The sequence below is a fragment of the Neoarius graeffei genome, chromosome 9, assembly GCF_027579695.1.
Source record: "Neoarius graeffei isolate fNeoGra1 chromosome 9, fNeoGra1.pri, whole genome shotgun sequence".
NCBI lineage: Eukaryota > Metazoa > Chordata > Actinopteri > Siluriformes > Ariidae > Neoarius > Neoarius graeffei.
This window is the reverse complement of record NC_083577.1, coordinates 75,809,358-75,824,843: the sequence shown is the minus strand read 5'-3', so window position 1 is coordinate 75,824,843 and position 15,486 is coordinate 75,809,358. Positions and strand designations below refer to the sequence as shown.

General features: G+C 42.4%; 2 protein-coding genes and 1 pseudogene across 2 annotated transcripts; 1 reads left to right on the top strand and 2 right to left on the bottom strand.

The window, feature by feature from the left end:
• Nucleotides 1–2,217: 2,217 nt before the first annotated feature.
• LOC132892187 (gap junction gamma-1 protein-like) lies at nt 2,218–3,242 on the bottom strand (annotated as a pseudogene).
• Nucleotides 3,243–6,430: 3,188 nt separating this feature from the next.
• LOC132892186 (general transcription factor II-I repeat domain-containing protein 2-like) lies at nt 6,431–7,478 on the top strand. The gene is made up of 3 exons (XM_060930580.1): nt 6,431–6,720; nt 6,830–7,332; nt 7,464–7,478. The coding sequence occupies exons 1-3, from the start codon at nt 6,438–6,440 to the stop codon at nt 7,476–7,478; spliced, it is 801 nt and encodes a 266-aa protein (XP_060786563.1). The 5' UTR covers nt 6,431–6,437.
• A 3,928-nt stretch (nt 7,479–11,406) lies between these two features.
• Nucleotides 11,407–12,402, bottom strand: LOC132891349 (gap junction gamma-1 protein-like). The gene has a single exon (XM_060928861.1). The coding sequence runs from the start codon at nt 12,400–12,402 to the stop codon at nt 11,407–11,409; it is 996 nt and encodes a 331-aa protein (XP_060784844.1).
• Nucleotides 12,403–15,486: the final 3,084 nt, after the last annotated feature.

Sequence of the window (15,486 nt, the reverse complement as noted above, 5' to 3'; positions counted from 1 at the left end):
GGTGACAACAAGCCACAGCACCAAGACCAGCAACACTAACGACTCCATGTCCTCCATGTTTATTGTTTACTATCCGGGTCGTGAGACTACCGCTTAAAAGCTCACTGAATCAGTGACATACAGAGCATCGTGGACGAGTTCGCGGAGCGCAAGGCTCGCCGTATGCCCTTCAAATAATGCGCGCAGTAGGCTATTGATGTTTTATTATGAGCCATGTACAGTATGTCGCCTAATGTTTTTTTGTTTCTGAGTTACATGTTCGTTTGAAGGACTTAATGTACAAAATAACATAGTTGCACCCCGTAGTGTTGAAATTGGTAAACACAGTGCATTCAGTGAGGTTTGCACCGCCCTCCTTTTATTTCTGACTCTTCCTGTCACCGTTGCAACCTCTGAGCGCTCATTCGTATGCCCTTCAAATAATGTGCGCAGTATAGGCTATTGATGTTTTATTATGAGCCATGTACAGTATCCTAATGTTTTTTGTTTCTGAGTTACATGTTCGTTTGAAGGACTTGATGTACTAAATAACATAGTTGCACCCGGTAGTGTTGAAATTGGTAAACACCGCAGTTGCGGACATTTTGTAGCCTAAAATGATGTTATGATAAGCTTTAATAAAGGGCCCGGTCATTTGCCCCGCCCCCGGCCCGGCTCTGACTTGTTCCGCCACTGTCACTGATGTCACTGTTTGTGCTGCTTAACGACATCACGTGACGTCCACCCACTTTCACTAACTCCACCCAATGTGTCCACCCACTTCCAGCCAGCGCGGTTCAGCGCGGTTGTAGTCGAAATGCAACTCTAACAGCCCCGCTCAGCTCGACTCAGCTCGACTCGGCACGGCACGGCTCAGCCGCGTTTGTAGTGGAAAAGCGGCATAACCTTTGTGCTTAAGAAAACCAGGCATATGAACATGCAAATGCATTTGGACCAGTTTGACCCCATTTAAATAATGAAGCAATACCAGTGGAACACACAAAACAGTCATGGCAAACAGAAATAAACAGATTTAAAAGAAAGAAATATATATGACACCATACCCAGAACTAAAAAACAACCACCACCACCCCCTCCCAATTTTCAGACCAAACAAAAGACTCAAAAAGAAAATTCCTCTTTCGTTTAAGTGCATTTAAGTGTAAGGTCTGAAAAGCAAAAAAATCAAGAGTCAAAAATATATGCAATAAAACAGTACATTTTTATTGAAGTTTTATTAATACAACACACACAGTTTATGCTTCCTTACGCATAAAATGCATTTCTCACACCCAAGGTCATTATACATTAAAAAATAATAAACACATTTATGAAAAAGACTATCACCATGAGCAAAAATTGAGCAAATAAAATAAACTTTATTATGCACATACTAGATATGAGATACATAAAATATTTTTGAGTGGTAAATTTTAACTGAAATTTCTGTCATATGTAAAACTGCTGTGTTTACTGGCACTTTTATTTCGTTTATCTTTCTATTTTGCTGAAACTGCAGTGGTTAAACACTAGGGTTCTTCTGTAATTGAGATTATTTGATTTACAGCAAATTGATTTTACCAGGGTGGGGAAATGGTCGAGTATCGGATTATTCTAGCTAAGCTCTTGTTCAATTTTCCTGCTTTAATTTCACTCGAGGAACAAATGCAAGTAGGCAGGGGGAAAAAAAACTATTTATACACACCCTGGGCTTATGTTACAGCATGAACATGTTTGCCTTGTTGCATTCAAATGACTGAAGCAATTAAAGGGGAAAAGTGCACATTAAGTGGGAGAAAAGCTCACTGCTGTGTACCCATTTACGCATAACACTTCAAGTTACGAAGCAATATCAGTGGAACACACAAAACAGTCATGGCAAACAGAAATAAACAGATTTAAAAGAAAGAACTATATATATGACACCATACCCAGAACTAAAAAACAGCAACAACAAACCCCCCCCCCCCCCCCCCCCAATTTTCAGACCAAACAAAAGACTCAAACAGAATGGCCAGATGGATCCACATCAAGCCCCTCCCCAAAAAAAAAGTCCACATTATGAATAGCAGTAAGCAAAAACATTCATAAAAAAATAAGAATTTTTTTGTATGGCACTGAGAAGCCTTGCTGTTCTCATCCAAAGAGAGATGCATTCAACATATACACCTCATATACACATCACACACGAGGTGGAAAACAGAAATATCAAAAGCCGTTGGACTCGGGGCTGCTGCTTCACAGTCGAGTCTCCTCCTCATCCTGGTAACCCTGGTCCAGGTGCTGCTGTGCTAGATTCGGGTGGCGCCGCAGATGGCCCAGCTCCCGTGAGGACGCCTCATCACCCTGAGACTCGCGGCCCAAGTCACGAAGACTGCATTCAGCTCTTGCACCTGGGTTGCCAGAGGGTATGAAACGTGGGTAGACCGAGGCCGTCTGACTGGCTTGATGTTGTTGGTGGCGGCACCTTGCACGGCTCTGGAATATGTCACGGACGCCACTGATGCCCAAGTGCAAGATCTCGAGCACGGTGAGCAGCAGGCAGAGGGAGCTCACGGCATACGTGATGAGCAGGAAGACGGTCTTCTTGGTGGGACGCGACACAAAGCAGTCCACTGTGGGGGGACATGGGCTACGCGAACACATGTATGACGGGGCCACCACAAACCCATACAGCAGACACTGGCCAGACAGGAAGGCCACCTCGAAAGCCGCACGTAATAAAAGCTGCAGCACGTATGCCTTCATCAGGCCATCACGCTTGATCCGTCTCCGGCCGTCATGTTTCTTCCTCTCATCCTTCTTTTCTTTTTCCTTGTCATTTTCTGGCTCGATCTCCTCGGTGATCATGGGGTCCTCCTTACCACTGTCCTCAGCCTCCTCGCAGTTTTATTGGCACTGCGGTTTACCAGAGGCATGCGTTTGCGCCTACCCCGTGGTCCGTAATCATCGTCCTCCATGCGTGCGATCTTGTGCATGGCAAAGGCAAGGTACAGAATAGAGGGTGTGGTGATCATGATGGTCTGAAAAACCCAGAACCTTACATGCGAGAGTAGTGCAAATGCATTATTGCACATATTTTTGCAACTAGGCTGGGTTGTATTGCATATAAACTCGCTCTCTTCATCTTTGTATATCGTCTCGGCACCCACCACGGTCAGTACAATCCGGAACACAATGAGCAGCATAAGCCACAGCTTGCCCACAAATGTTGAGTGGTTGGAGAGCTCCACCAGGAGACGCATCAGGAAACTCCAACTCATGTCGTCACTGCTACAGCACGCTGGTCAGTACTGTTCAAGAAAAATGAAAAATTAGGACTCATTCAAGGTTTTTTCTAAAAAAATTTAGTATGAGGGCGCTCACCATGGCGAGGGAGTGAAGCGGGGGGGAGATGGTGCCGGTTGTCCCCCCCGCCGTGCAAAGCCTTTGAAAAATGCTCCAATGGGACATTCTGAGGCTATCTGAGAGGGAAATTGTAACAAATTGTCTGTCAACATTGAAAAAGAAAAGTAAGGCCAAAAAAAAAAAAAGTGTGTTTCCGGTAACATGAAATACTAAAATAAGGTCGGTAGGTAGGAAAGTTTTTTTTTTTCCTTAATTTTTTTTTATTTTGTTCGAAAAAATTAACACAAGTAAACATCTTACAAAATATTATTTTGGCACAGAATCCTTTATACCACACATCATAATAAAATAAGTGTTTTAAATCTTTAAACGAATAAAAAAATATCGCGAGAGTTTGAGTTATGATCTACGGAAGCGATATTTCATGATATTTTCATGTAATAACGTGAAAACACCTTATCAAGAAATAACGTGAAAATAACATCCTAGGCTAGGCTCCTTCCATTAAAAGCAGACGGCCTAGCGTAGCCTACTGTAGAACTTGGGTCGAGCAAAAACATGGCTGAATCCTGAATGACTCCTATTTGTATAAATAGGGGACTACATAGGCGGCAAAATGTAGTGTTTTTCCCTGCCATGGAAGTGCACTTGTATACTGAAAATGAAGCAATTTGCATTACAGCCTTGAATGAGGATTCAAAATGGCGGCTCGGCTCAGTTTATGGAGGAGGGCCATTGGCGCCATCTGCGGGGGGCACGGACCTTTTTGACCCCCCAAAGATAAAGTTGGGGGGGCAAAAACACCCCAGTAATGAAAAAAGTAGTAAACAGTACAGATGAACTCATGTTAACTGACGATTGAAACCACCTAAACAAATAATAGCCTAGCTTTGAATGCAAAATAAGTAATCTATAGAAACGTCACCTAAAATGTTATGATCGGACATGACCCGCCCCCTTTTCCACTTGCAATATTCCAGTGGTTGGCAGTGAGTGATTGACAGGTTGCACTCCGCAAAATTTACACGTCCTTTAGTGCTTTGCGCAGACTTAAGACCTACCTGCGGAGCACCATGACTGCTCCGAGACTGAATCACTTGGCTGTTCTTTACACACACAAGGAACATACAGACCACATTGATTTGAAAAAAATTACCAATGAGTTCAGCGCTTGTGACAGAAGGAGTGATGTTTTTGCGAAGTTTTAGGGCTGATGGGCTATTAGGGTGAATATGATTTTCTCATGTTCATGAATATGATTTTCTCACTGCCTACTTGTTAATTTCCATCGCCATGAAAGAGATGTGTTGTTAAAGTTTGTAAGTAAGATTAAAATTAACTTTGTCATATCCATTAACTCTTAACAGAAACTACATTCATGTACAGTTGTCTGCCGAATTCATCTCAAAGAAAATTGCATGAAACTAAATTTGTTTATTGAATAAATTGTGTTTCATACAATGTTTAAAGTCGTGAGATTTTTTAATGCATCATAATAAGTTATCGTTAAAATGGGCGCTTCCCACTTGCAATGGTGAATAGTAATGAATGAAAATGACTTACAACTGAGTCTTTGATATTCAACTACATACACTGCCGACGTCATGACGTCACGGTGCAAGAACATAATTCTGACCCCCCCAATGTTGACATGAAGTTGGCGCCTATGAGGAGGGCTGATAGAAGTGGCGAAACATTTTACTTTTTATCGTTTCTTTCACAACTTGAATGCGTTGAAACAAAAAATTATGACAAACTAACGCCGCTTACACTAAAATATCGAGGGAAATTTGTAATAAAAACTTTACGGTCGGCAATTTCGACGCGGAAATTCTCGATCGGTCGGGTTACCGGAAACACACTATTTTTTTTTTTTTATTTGGCCTAATCTTCTTCTGCCCTGGACAGTCTTTGGCTTTCTTCCGCTTCGTGCCGCGGGATGACATCTTTAAATGCCCAAGTGTCAACAAAAACAACTCGCGAATGACTTCTGTCAAAAGCTCCCGCGCCGGTGGGTGAAAGGTCATTCAGTCTCGAGAAATCTCGCGCTACAAGTCAGCTGACCTTGTATGCAACCCATGTCAAATCTCGCGAGAGCAGCCGCGACAAGTAAACAACTAAACAACATGGCGCCTCAGTCTGGAAAACGCCAATTCGGATTGTTTTTGCACCGTCTGGCGGTATATCTACTATGATTGGAATATTTTTGGAGCAATTATAACGTATTTGATGATCAGACACATTGTCACGTAGTGTTGCTGGGATGTTTTCACGGAGTCGGTAAGGGGGCGCACGCCGAGAGTAAGAGGGCGCAGCGCCCCTGTTCCCCCGTTTAGACGAAAGCCTAAGTGCATTTAAGTGTAAGGTCTGAAAAGCAAAAAAATCAAGAGTCAAAAATATATGCAATAAAACAGTACATTTTTATTGAAGTTTTATTAATACAACACACACAGTTTATGCTTCCTTACGCATAAAATGCATTTCTCACACCCAAGGTCATTATACATTAAAAAATAATAAACACATTTATGAAAAAGACTGTATCACCATGAGCAAAAATTGAGCAAATAAAATAAACTTTATTATGCACATACTAGATATGAGATACATAAAATATTTTTGAGTGGTAAATTTTAACTGAAATTTCTGTCATATGTAAAACTGCTGTGTTTACTGGCACTTTTATTTCGTTTATCTTTCTATTTTGCTGAAACTGCAGTGGTTAAACACTAGGGTTCTTCTGTAATTGAGATTATTTGATTTACAGCAAATTGATTTTACCAGGGTGGGGAAATGGTCGAGTATCGGATTATTCTAGCTAAGCCTGGGGTGCCATGGTAACGGCCTGCGGGCCGGATACGGCCCGATTGGTCATCACATCCGGCCCGGTGGTTCATGAGACTTTTTTTTTTTTTTTAAATAATAAATTAATAAAAATCGAATGCTTTGGGGTTTTTTTTCGTAATGATTTTAAATCTAATGTTTCAATTTGATTCCATTTTCGTGAAATCCATCGGTGCGTTTTTAGCTGCTCTCTGCTTGCTGCAGCACGCGCAGGTGCAATGACCCGGATTTAATGTAGAGTAGGCTAGTTGTTGCTCGTTCACAAGATGTTGTCTAAAAAGAGAAAAGTTGATTCTGAGGGTCGCATCTTTCAGGAAAAATGGAGAGAGAAATACTTTTTCTGGGAAGTAGGGGGAAAACCTGTTTGTCTGATTTGTTCGCAACAAGTGGCTGTACCGAAGGAATACAATGTCAAAAGACATTACGAGACCCACGCCGACAAATACAGCCAATTCACCGGGCAACGCAGGACTGAAAAGCTAAATGAGCTTGCCTCAAACCTTCAAAAACAGCAAGCAGCTTTCTCAAAGTCTCGAGAGACACATGAAGGTTCGTTTTAATATCATACATCATCTTCAGTTCTCCTTTAATGTTAAATGCGGCTGTTTTCAAAGAGGGGTGTCTCAATATCTTTGTTGTACATTTTATTTCATGTTAGGGGCAGTGAAGGCGAGCTACATCATCGCGTGGGAGATCGCAAAAGTGTCCAAGCCATTTTCGGAGGGTGCATTCGTCAAGACGTGCATGCTCAAGGCAGCCGACCTAGTGTGTCCAGAAAAGCGACAAGCTTTTGCGAACATCAGCTTATCCCGAACTACGGTGACCGAGAGAGTGGAAGAACTCTCCAGCGACTTGAACAGCCAACTTAAAGAGAAGATTAAGTCCTTCATCGCGTTCTCCATTGCTCTCGATGAGCGCACTGATGTGGCCCAGTTAGCGATATTTATTCGCGGAGTGGATGCTTCTTTAAACATCACTGAGGAGTTTGTTTCCCTTGTGCCTATGACAGACACCACTACAGCTAACGACTTGTATGTTAGCCTTGTCGGGGCCCTTGACAATCTGGAGGTGGACTGGAGTCGAGCTGTCAGTGTGGCTACGGACGGTGCACCTTCCATGGTAGGTAGGAAGACCGGAGTGGTTACGAAGTTGAGAGAAAAGGTACGTGAGGCTAATCCAGAACGGGTATTTTGGAACTTTCACTGCATATTACACCAAGAGGCTTTGTGCTGCAAAAGTCTGAAAATGGAGCATGTTATGAGCGTTGTTCTTGCCACTGTGAATTTTATCAGAGCAAGAGGACTTAACCATCGGCAGTTTGATGTTTTTCTTTTGGAAAATGACATTCATCAGGGTCTTCCCTATCATACCGATGTGCGTTGGTTGAGCAGAGGCACAGTTCTCAAACAGTTTTTCAAATTACGCACTGAAATAGCAGAGTTTATGGAGGCGAAAGGGAAGCCCGTGGAGGAATTGGATGACCCCGACCGGACTAGAGACCTTGCCTTTTTAGTGGACATAACGGAACACTTAAATTTCTTGAACGTTACAATGCAAGGTCGCAACAAACTCGTCACTGAGTATTACGACAGTGTCCGTGCATTTCAAAGTAAACTTTCATTATGGAAGACGCAGCTCTGCAAGCGCAATGCAGCCCACTTCCCCTCTCTAAAATCTCTGCCTCTCAATGATCAGAGTATGGACAAGTATGCAAGTTTGCTTTCAGAACTCATGCATGAGTTTGCCAATCGTTTCACGGTTTTCTCTGAACTGGAAAAGGACTTTGCGCTTTTTCGCTCTCCATTCACGACAGACGCTTCTGAGGTCCCAGAGGCGATGCAAATAGAACTCATAGACCTGCAGTGTTGCGCGCCGTTGAAGGATAAATACGCATCTGTTGGAATCCAATCTTTCTATCAGTCATTGCCATCAGAGTACCCAGTTATCACGGCCTTTGCCGGTAAAATACTCTGTATGTTCGGGACAACATATTTATGTGAACAGGCATTTTCAGTAATGAATATTAATAAATCGAAACTGCGTAGTCATCTGACCCATGGACATCTCAACGATGTCATGAAAATAGCAACTGCCCAGAGTCTGTCCCCCAATGTCGACAAGCTGGTAAAAAGTTAAAGACTTCTGGCTTCCACATGTAAAATGTAGCTGGTATTTCTCCCCCATGTAACCTTGTGCTGTGTGCTTGAGGGGGAATAAACAGGATGGGTGTGTGGAAATATATGTGGGACTTGACCAGCAAAGTTAATGTGCCATCTGTAGTTTGTTTTTATTGGTATGTTCAGTCATATTTGGCTCTTTTAAACTAATGCTACTGGATATTTAGTCACTTGACCTATTGGTGGAATTATTTACCCTGGCACTTCTTCTTTCTTTTGACTCGTTTAGGCCTACTTGCCAATCGTTTTAATTGGCCTAATTAGGCCTATGCATTGACATGTTTTTGATGTGCAAGATCAATAAATCTGATCTAAGTCATTTACAGTTTACACTTGTGTTATTTGTGTCTTAGTCCATTTCTGTAGCATTTTTTTTTTTTTTTTATAAATGTAGGCTACTTGCATGCTTAGACTGTCACATTTTCAGAGGGTAAATTGCTTTTGTCTGCCATGTTATTGTGCGCCTCATTTTGAGGCTATAGCTTTACAATTCCTTTTGGGCGTATAGGCCTTCAAAAATCATATAAAATAATGTCCTTTTGTTGAGTTAGTGTCTGGTCTTTTCAGGCCAAAAGTGTAATTCGGCCCCCAAGGTCCCACTTGAAAAAAATCTGGCCCCCTTACCAATTTCACCCTGGCACCCCTGAGCTAAGCTCTTGTTCAATTTTCCTGCTTTAATTTCACTCGAGGAACAAATGCAAGTAGGCAGGGGGAAAAAAACTATTTATACACACCCTGGGCTTATGTTACAGCATGAACATGTTTGCCTTGTTGCATTCAAATGACTGAAGCAATTAAAGGGGAAAAGTAGAGCTGTGCAATATATCGTATTTTTATCACGATATCGATATTGGTGCCAAACGATATCAAAATTCATAATATCGATATGAAACTATTTTTTGTCATTTGTAAGGTAAAACGAACCCTTCTGTCCCCTAAGGCACACCGTAGCCTTGTATACGTCATCCATTCTACTCCCACGATATCTCCGCAACAGTAAAAAATCAGTTCTTCTGTTTTCATACGTGTCGGGTGATTTAATATATTGATTTGTTAATATGTTGTTTGATTTGCTTGCTAATTGTTATAATAATACAATTAACATACATTTACGTCATATTTTTGGATGTGGGACTGGGTAATGTAAAAATGGCATCTACGGAAGAAAACAAGCACAACAATATTAGCACATATCCAGCTTGCTAGCTGTGTTAGATGTGTTAAACCGTGTGGATTTAAGTGGAATAATTGCGAGTCGTCCTGTGGTCAAGGCAGCGTTTTAAGGTAAGGCAATTTGGTTATTAATGTTGCCCGCCGCGGCATGTTTACTTGGGTTCATTTGATTTTGACTTGTGCATCTGCAGCTAGCATCATGCTTTGAAGTAGGTTCTGCTAAGGACGGGTTTATTGCGCGATGTAGACGGACTCGGATGTAATTACATTGTTTTTAAAATTCCGTGCGCTTAAAACGGTGTCCCCCTGCTAATCATGTAGCCCTAATCATGTGTTGCTTTTACTTTTCGAGTGAAATATCTCTGCAAATGGTATTTCAATGCTGACATGCCAAAAAGATAGCGGAGTCCACATTTGGAAGATGAAGGAAGAGAAGCCTGATGCTTGAAAATAGATCGCTTAATCCACAACGCATATCTGTATTTGAGACATAACCTGCAACTAGTGGGGATGTTTTGGAATGACTGTGCATAGGGTGTTTTTGGCCACAGAACACTAACCCACAGTAGTAGGAGGACTACTGGGTTCGTGGATTTTGTCTGTTGACTGAGCGAAGCATGGTGTTTGCCTTGTGCCATTTCACGTAGCATCTAGCCGCAGTGCCACCTACACTTTCAGGGAATGTTTACATGCCGCTGAGCTATTTTCATGTATGTTAATTCTTAAGGACTTGTCTCTATATTGTGCGTGTTCACACACGGACTGGCCATCGGGAGTAGCGGGAGTTTTCCCGGTGGGCCGGTGGTTCAGTGTGGGCCGGCGGAGAAAAAAAAAAAAAAACAGTTGCGCGCTGGCCTTTAATATGATAAGCAATGTTAACAGTTTTTTTTTTTCCTCCGCCGGCCCACGCTGAACCACCGGCCCACCGGGAAAACTCCCGCTACTCCCAATGGCCAGTCCGTGTGTGTGCGTGTTTAATGTTGGTGTCTTAACAACACACAAGCTTACGTTGTAGTGTGTGTGTGTGTGTGTGTGTGTGTGAGAGAGAGAGATTTTATCCTTGGCTGGCTACGAGCCAGTGTGGACGTTACGCAGTAATCACTGGTAATACCAGCGCTGGCTCCATCCTCTGTGATCGGAAATGTTGAGTGAGGAGAACGTGAGCCTTGTGCAGGCGATAGGACCTATGCAAAGTACGCGCTTGCACACTAAATAGTTTAAGTAAAAGGCGTTTCAGGGTACAACGGGAAGGGTTGACAGGTAGCCTATGAGGTCTGTACTATAAAAATGTGGCCCGGTGCCTCGGGTGTTGATGATCGGGGCTTTAAAAAAAGGTGTATAAATATCGTTTTAAAAATCGCGATATCAATATTTACAGAAAAAATCGTGATATTGATTTTTTCCAATATCGAGCAGCCCTAGGGAAAAGTGCACATTAAGTGGGAGAAAAGCTCACTGCTGTGTACCCATTTACGCATAACACTTCAAGTTACGAAGCAATATCAGTGGAACACACAAAACAGTCATGGCAAACAGAAATAAACAGATTTAAAAGAAAGAACTATATATATGACACCATACCCAGAACTAAAAAACAAAAACAACAACAACAACCCCCCCCCCCCAATTTTCAGACCAAACAAAAGACTCAAACAGAATGGCCAGATGGATCCACATCAAGGCCCCCCCCCCAAAAAAAGTCCACATTATGAATAGCAGTAAGCAAAAACATTCATAAAAAAATAAGAATTTTTTTGTATGGCACTGAGAAGCCTTGCTGTTCTCATCCAAAGAGAGATGCATTCAACATATACACCTCATATACACATCACACACGAGGTGGAAAACAGAAATATCAAAAGCCGTTGGACTCGGGGCTGCTGCTTCACAGTCGAGTCTCCTCCTCATCCTGGTAACCCTGGTCCAGGTGCTGCTGTGCTAGATTCAGGTGGCGCCGCAGATGGCCCAGCTCCCGTGAGGACGCCTCATCACCCTGAGACTCGCGGCCCAAGTCACGAAGACTGCATTCAGCTCTTGCACCTGGGTTGCCAGAGGGTATGAAACGTGGGTAGACCGAGGCCGTCTGACTGGCTTGATGTTGTTGGTGGCGGCACCTTGCACGGCTCTGGAATATGTCACGGACGCCACTGATGCCCAAGTGCAAGATCTCGAGCACGGTGAGCAGCAGGCAGAGGGAGCTCACGGCATACGTGATGAGCAGGAAGACGGTCTTCTCGGTGGGACGCGACACAAAGCAATCCACTGTGGGGGGACATGGGCTACGCGACCACATGTATGACGGGGCCACCACAAACCCATACAGCAGACACTGGCCAGACAGGAAGGCCACCTCGAAAGCCGCACGTAATAAAAGCTGCAGCACGTATGCCTTCATCAGGCCATCACGCTTGATCCGTCTCCGGCCGTCATGTTTCTTCCTCTCATCCTTCTTTTCTTTTTCCTTGTCATTTTCTGGCTCGATCTCCTCGGTGATCATGGGGTCCTCCTTACCACTGTCCTCAGCCTCCTCACAGTTTTGGTTGGCACTGCGGTTTACCAGAGGCATGCGTTTGCGCCTACCCTGTGGTCCGTAATCATCGTCCTCCATGCGTGCAATCTTGTGCATGGCAAAGGCAAGGTACAGAATAGAGGGTGTGGTGATCATGATGGTCTGAAAAACCCAGAACCTTACATGCGAGAGTGGTGCAAATGCATTATAGCACATATTTTTGCAACTAGGCTGGGTTGTATTGCATATAAACTCGCTCTCTTCATCTTTGTATATCGTCTCGGCACCCACCACGGTCAGTACAATCCGGAACACAATGAGCAGCGTAAGCCACAGCTTGCCCACAAATGTTGAGTGGTTGGAGAGCTCCATCAGGAGACGCATCAGGGCCCTGTACTACGAATGGAGGTTAACCTACCCAGAAGTAACCCAGGGTTCCCCCGCTAAACCGGGGTTGACAAAACCTGGTTATCTTGTTTGGGGTTAAACGGTACTACGACGCCAGTTATGAAGTTGATTTGTTGAACCTGTGTTAACCTAATCAGGGTTAATGCGCGTTCACGTTAAAGGGGAGGTTATCAGCGCAAATCCCCACTGTTCACAATGGCACGGTCGCCGTACTTCACGGAGGAAGAATGCGCTGTCATAATGCAAAGCTACGAGGAGTTCAAAACAACATTAAGAGCAAAATCTAACACAGCGGCTGCCAATAAGGACCGGCAAGCATGTTGGCAACGAATTGCCGATCGGGTAAATGCGCAAGTACATTCTCCCTTCTACATGTTCTAGAACAGAAGTATAGGATGAGAGAAAGCTTCATGATCAATCACAAGTCACAGAAAATGGTCCTTCGACGTGGCCCCAGTCATATATAGCTTGTTTAATGTCCGAAAAATCCTGAATAAAATTTGGTATGGTAAATTCATGGAGTAGCCTACTTAAGCTGATATGTGCACAGAGTCACATGAATTAGGATGACTGACTGTTCAGTCCCTTTGACTAAGTTGGTGTATGTCCTGTGAACATTTCAGAGGCAACAGCAGTGCCAAACGCACCTGGCAACAGGTGAAAATGAAATATAAAAACATCATTCATAATGGGGTGTGTGTGTGTGTGTGTCGTTCTTTTTCTGTACTGTGTTTCAGATGAAAAAGCTTTTGCCCAAGGACAAGAAGTAGGCTAAACAGCATTTGCCTTTTATTTATTCAAGTTTTATCTGTTTGCCTAATAGTTCAAATTGTTTTGTATATAGTTTATAATGTAGTTGTGTGATATTAATGATAATATTGTGGGAAAACTACTTTGCACGGACGTTCATTTAATTTATTCTATCGTCATTTTGTTTGTTCTATTTTTGTGTACTTTATTTATTTATCTGTTTGTCTAGTTGTATCTATTTTTCTAATAATATATTTTTTGCATTAATCGTTTTTTCCTATTAAAATAATCTTGTGTTCTTGTTATAACTTTATCCATTTATCTGACTGTTTAGTTGTATCTATTTTTGTTACAATTTCAATATTTTTAATATAAGTTTTTTTCTATTAAAATGTTCTTGTGTTATATTTATTGTAGTTGTATCTATTTTATATCTCAGACTTAAATATTTTTGTAAAACAAGTGTTTTTCTATAAAATATTCTTGCGTTCTTGTTCTTGAGTGGGTTCTTTTATTTTTTTTTTACAGAAAAGCCGTTCTGCATGGACATTCATTGAAGCCCTCATTGTTTTTTAATGGTTATTTATGAGCGTTTAGGGGTTACAGTAATGTAAGTCTAGGTTGCTTTATATAAAAGGTATGTCCAGAAATATTGTCACTGTCTAAGCAGAGGGATCTGGCTTCTTTAGACGCTGTCTTCTTAAAACTGAATAAATATTTAAAAAGAGCCAAATGAGCCAGTCTTTTGAACGGCTCTTTTCAAAGAACGGATCACGAAGATGCGGATCCCATCAAAGAGTCATAAATCCCATCTCTAATCTGCGCTCTGATATCACACGGGTCATCCAGGTACGCTGGCATTGTCTCTAGAGGAAATGTCGGTGGAGAGGTGGTGTTTAAAAAGGGTGTGGTTAATCGGAAACCTCGGGTTAACCAAGAACATAACCTGAGACGAAGCCCTGTGATGACCTGGCGACTTGTCCAGGGTGTACCCCGCCTTTCGCCCGTAGTCAGCTGGGATAGGCTCCAGCTTGCCTGCGACCCTGTAGAAGGATAAAGCGGCTAGAGATAATGAGATGAGATGAGATAACCTGAGACGAGCAGGTTTGAGATGCAGCGTAAGTTGCCATGGCAGCATACCTCGGTTTGAACATAGCCAACTTTCGTAGTATGGGTTAATCGGGAAGTTACGCTGCACGTGATCAAGTTACTCTCGAAGTTACCCTGGTAAGCCAGAAAACCCGCTTCGTAGTACAGGGCCCAGGAAACTCCAACTCATGTCGTCACTGCTACAGCACGCTGGTCAGTACTGTTCAAGAAAAATGAAAAATTAGGACTCATTCAGGGTTTTTTCTAGAAAAATTTAGTATGAGGGCGCTCACCATGGCGAGGGAGCGGGGGGGGGAGATGGTGCCGGTTGTCCCCCCCCGCCGTGCAAAGCCTTTGAAAAATGCTCCAATGGGACATTCTGAGGCTATCTGAGAGGGAAATTGTAACAAATTGTCTGTCAACATTGAAAAAGAAAAGTAAGGCCAAAAAAAAAAAAAGTGTGTTTCCGGTAACATGAAATACTAAAATAAGGTCGGTAGGTAGGAAAGTTTTTTTTTCCTTAATTTTTTTTATTTTGTTCGAAAAAATTAACACAAGTAAACATCTTACAAAATATTATTTTGGCACAGAATCCTTTATACCACACATCATAATAAAATAAGTGTTTTAAATCTTTAAACGAATAAAAAAATATCGCGAGAGTTTGAGTTATGATCTACGGAAGGGATATTTCATGATATTTTCATGTAATAACGTGAAAACACCTTATCAAGAAATAACGTGAAAATAACGTCCTAGGCTAAGCTACTTCCATTAAAAGCAGACGGCCTAGCGTAGCCTACTGTAGAACTTGGGTCGAGCAAAAACATGGCTGAATCCTGAATGACTCCTATTTGTATAAATAGGGGACTACATAGGCGGCAAAATGTAGTGTTTTTCCCTGCCATGGAAGTGCACTTGTATACTGAAAAGGAAGCAATTTGCATTACAGCCTTGAATGAGGATTCAAAATGGCGGCTCGGCTCAGTTTATGCAGGAGGGCTGATAGAAGTGGCGAAACATTTTACTTTTTATCGTTTCTTTCACAACTTGAATGCGTTGAAACAAAAAATTATGACAAACTAACGCCGCTTACACTAAAATATAGAGGGAAATTTGTAATCAAAACTTTACGGTCGGCAATTTCGACGCGAAAATTCTCGATCGGTCGGGTTACCGGAAACACACTATTTTTTTTTTTATTTGGCC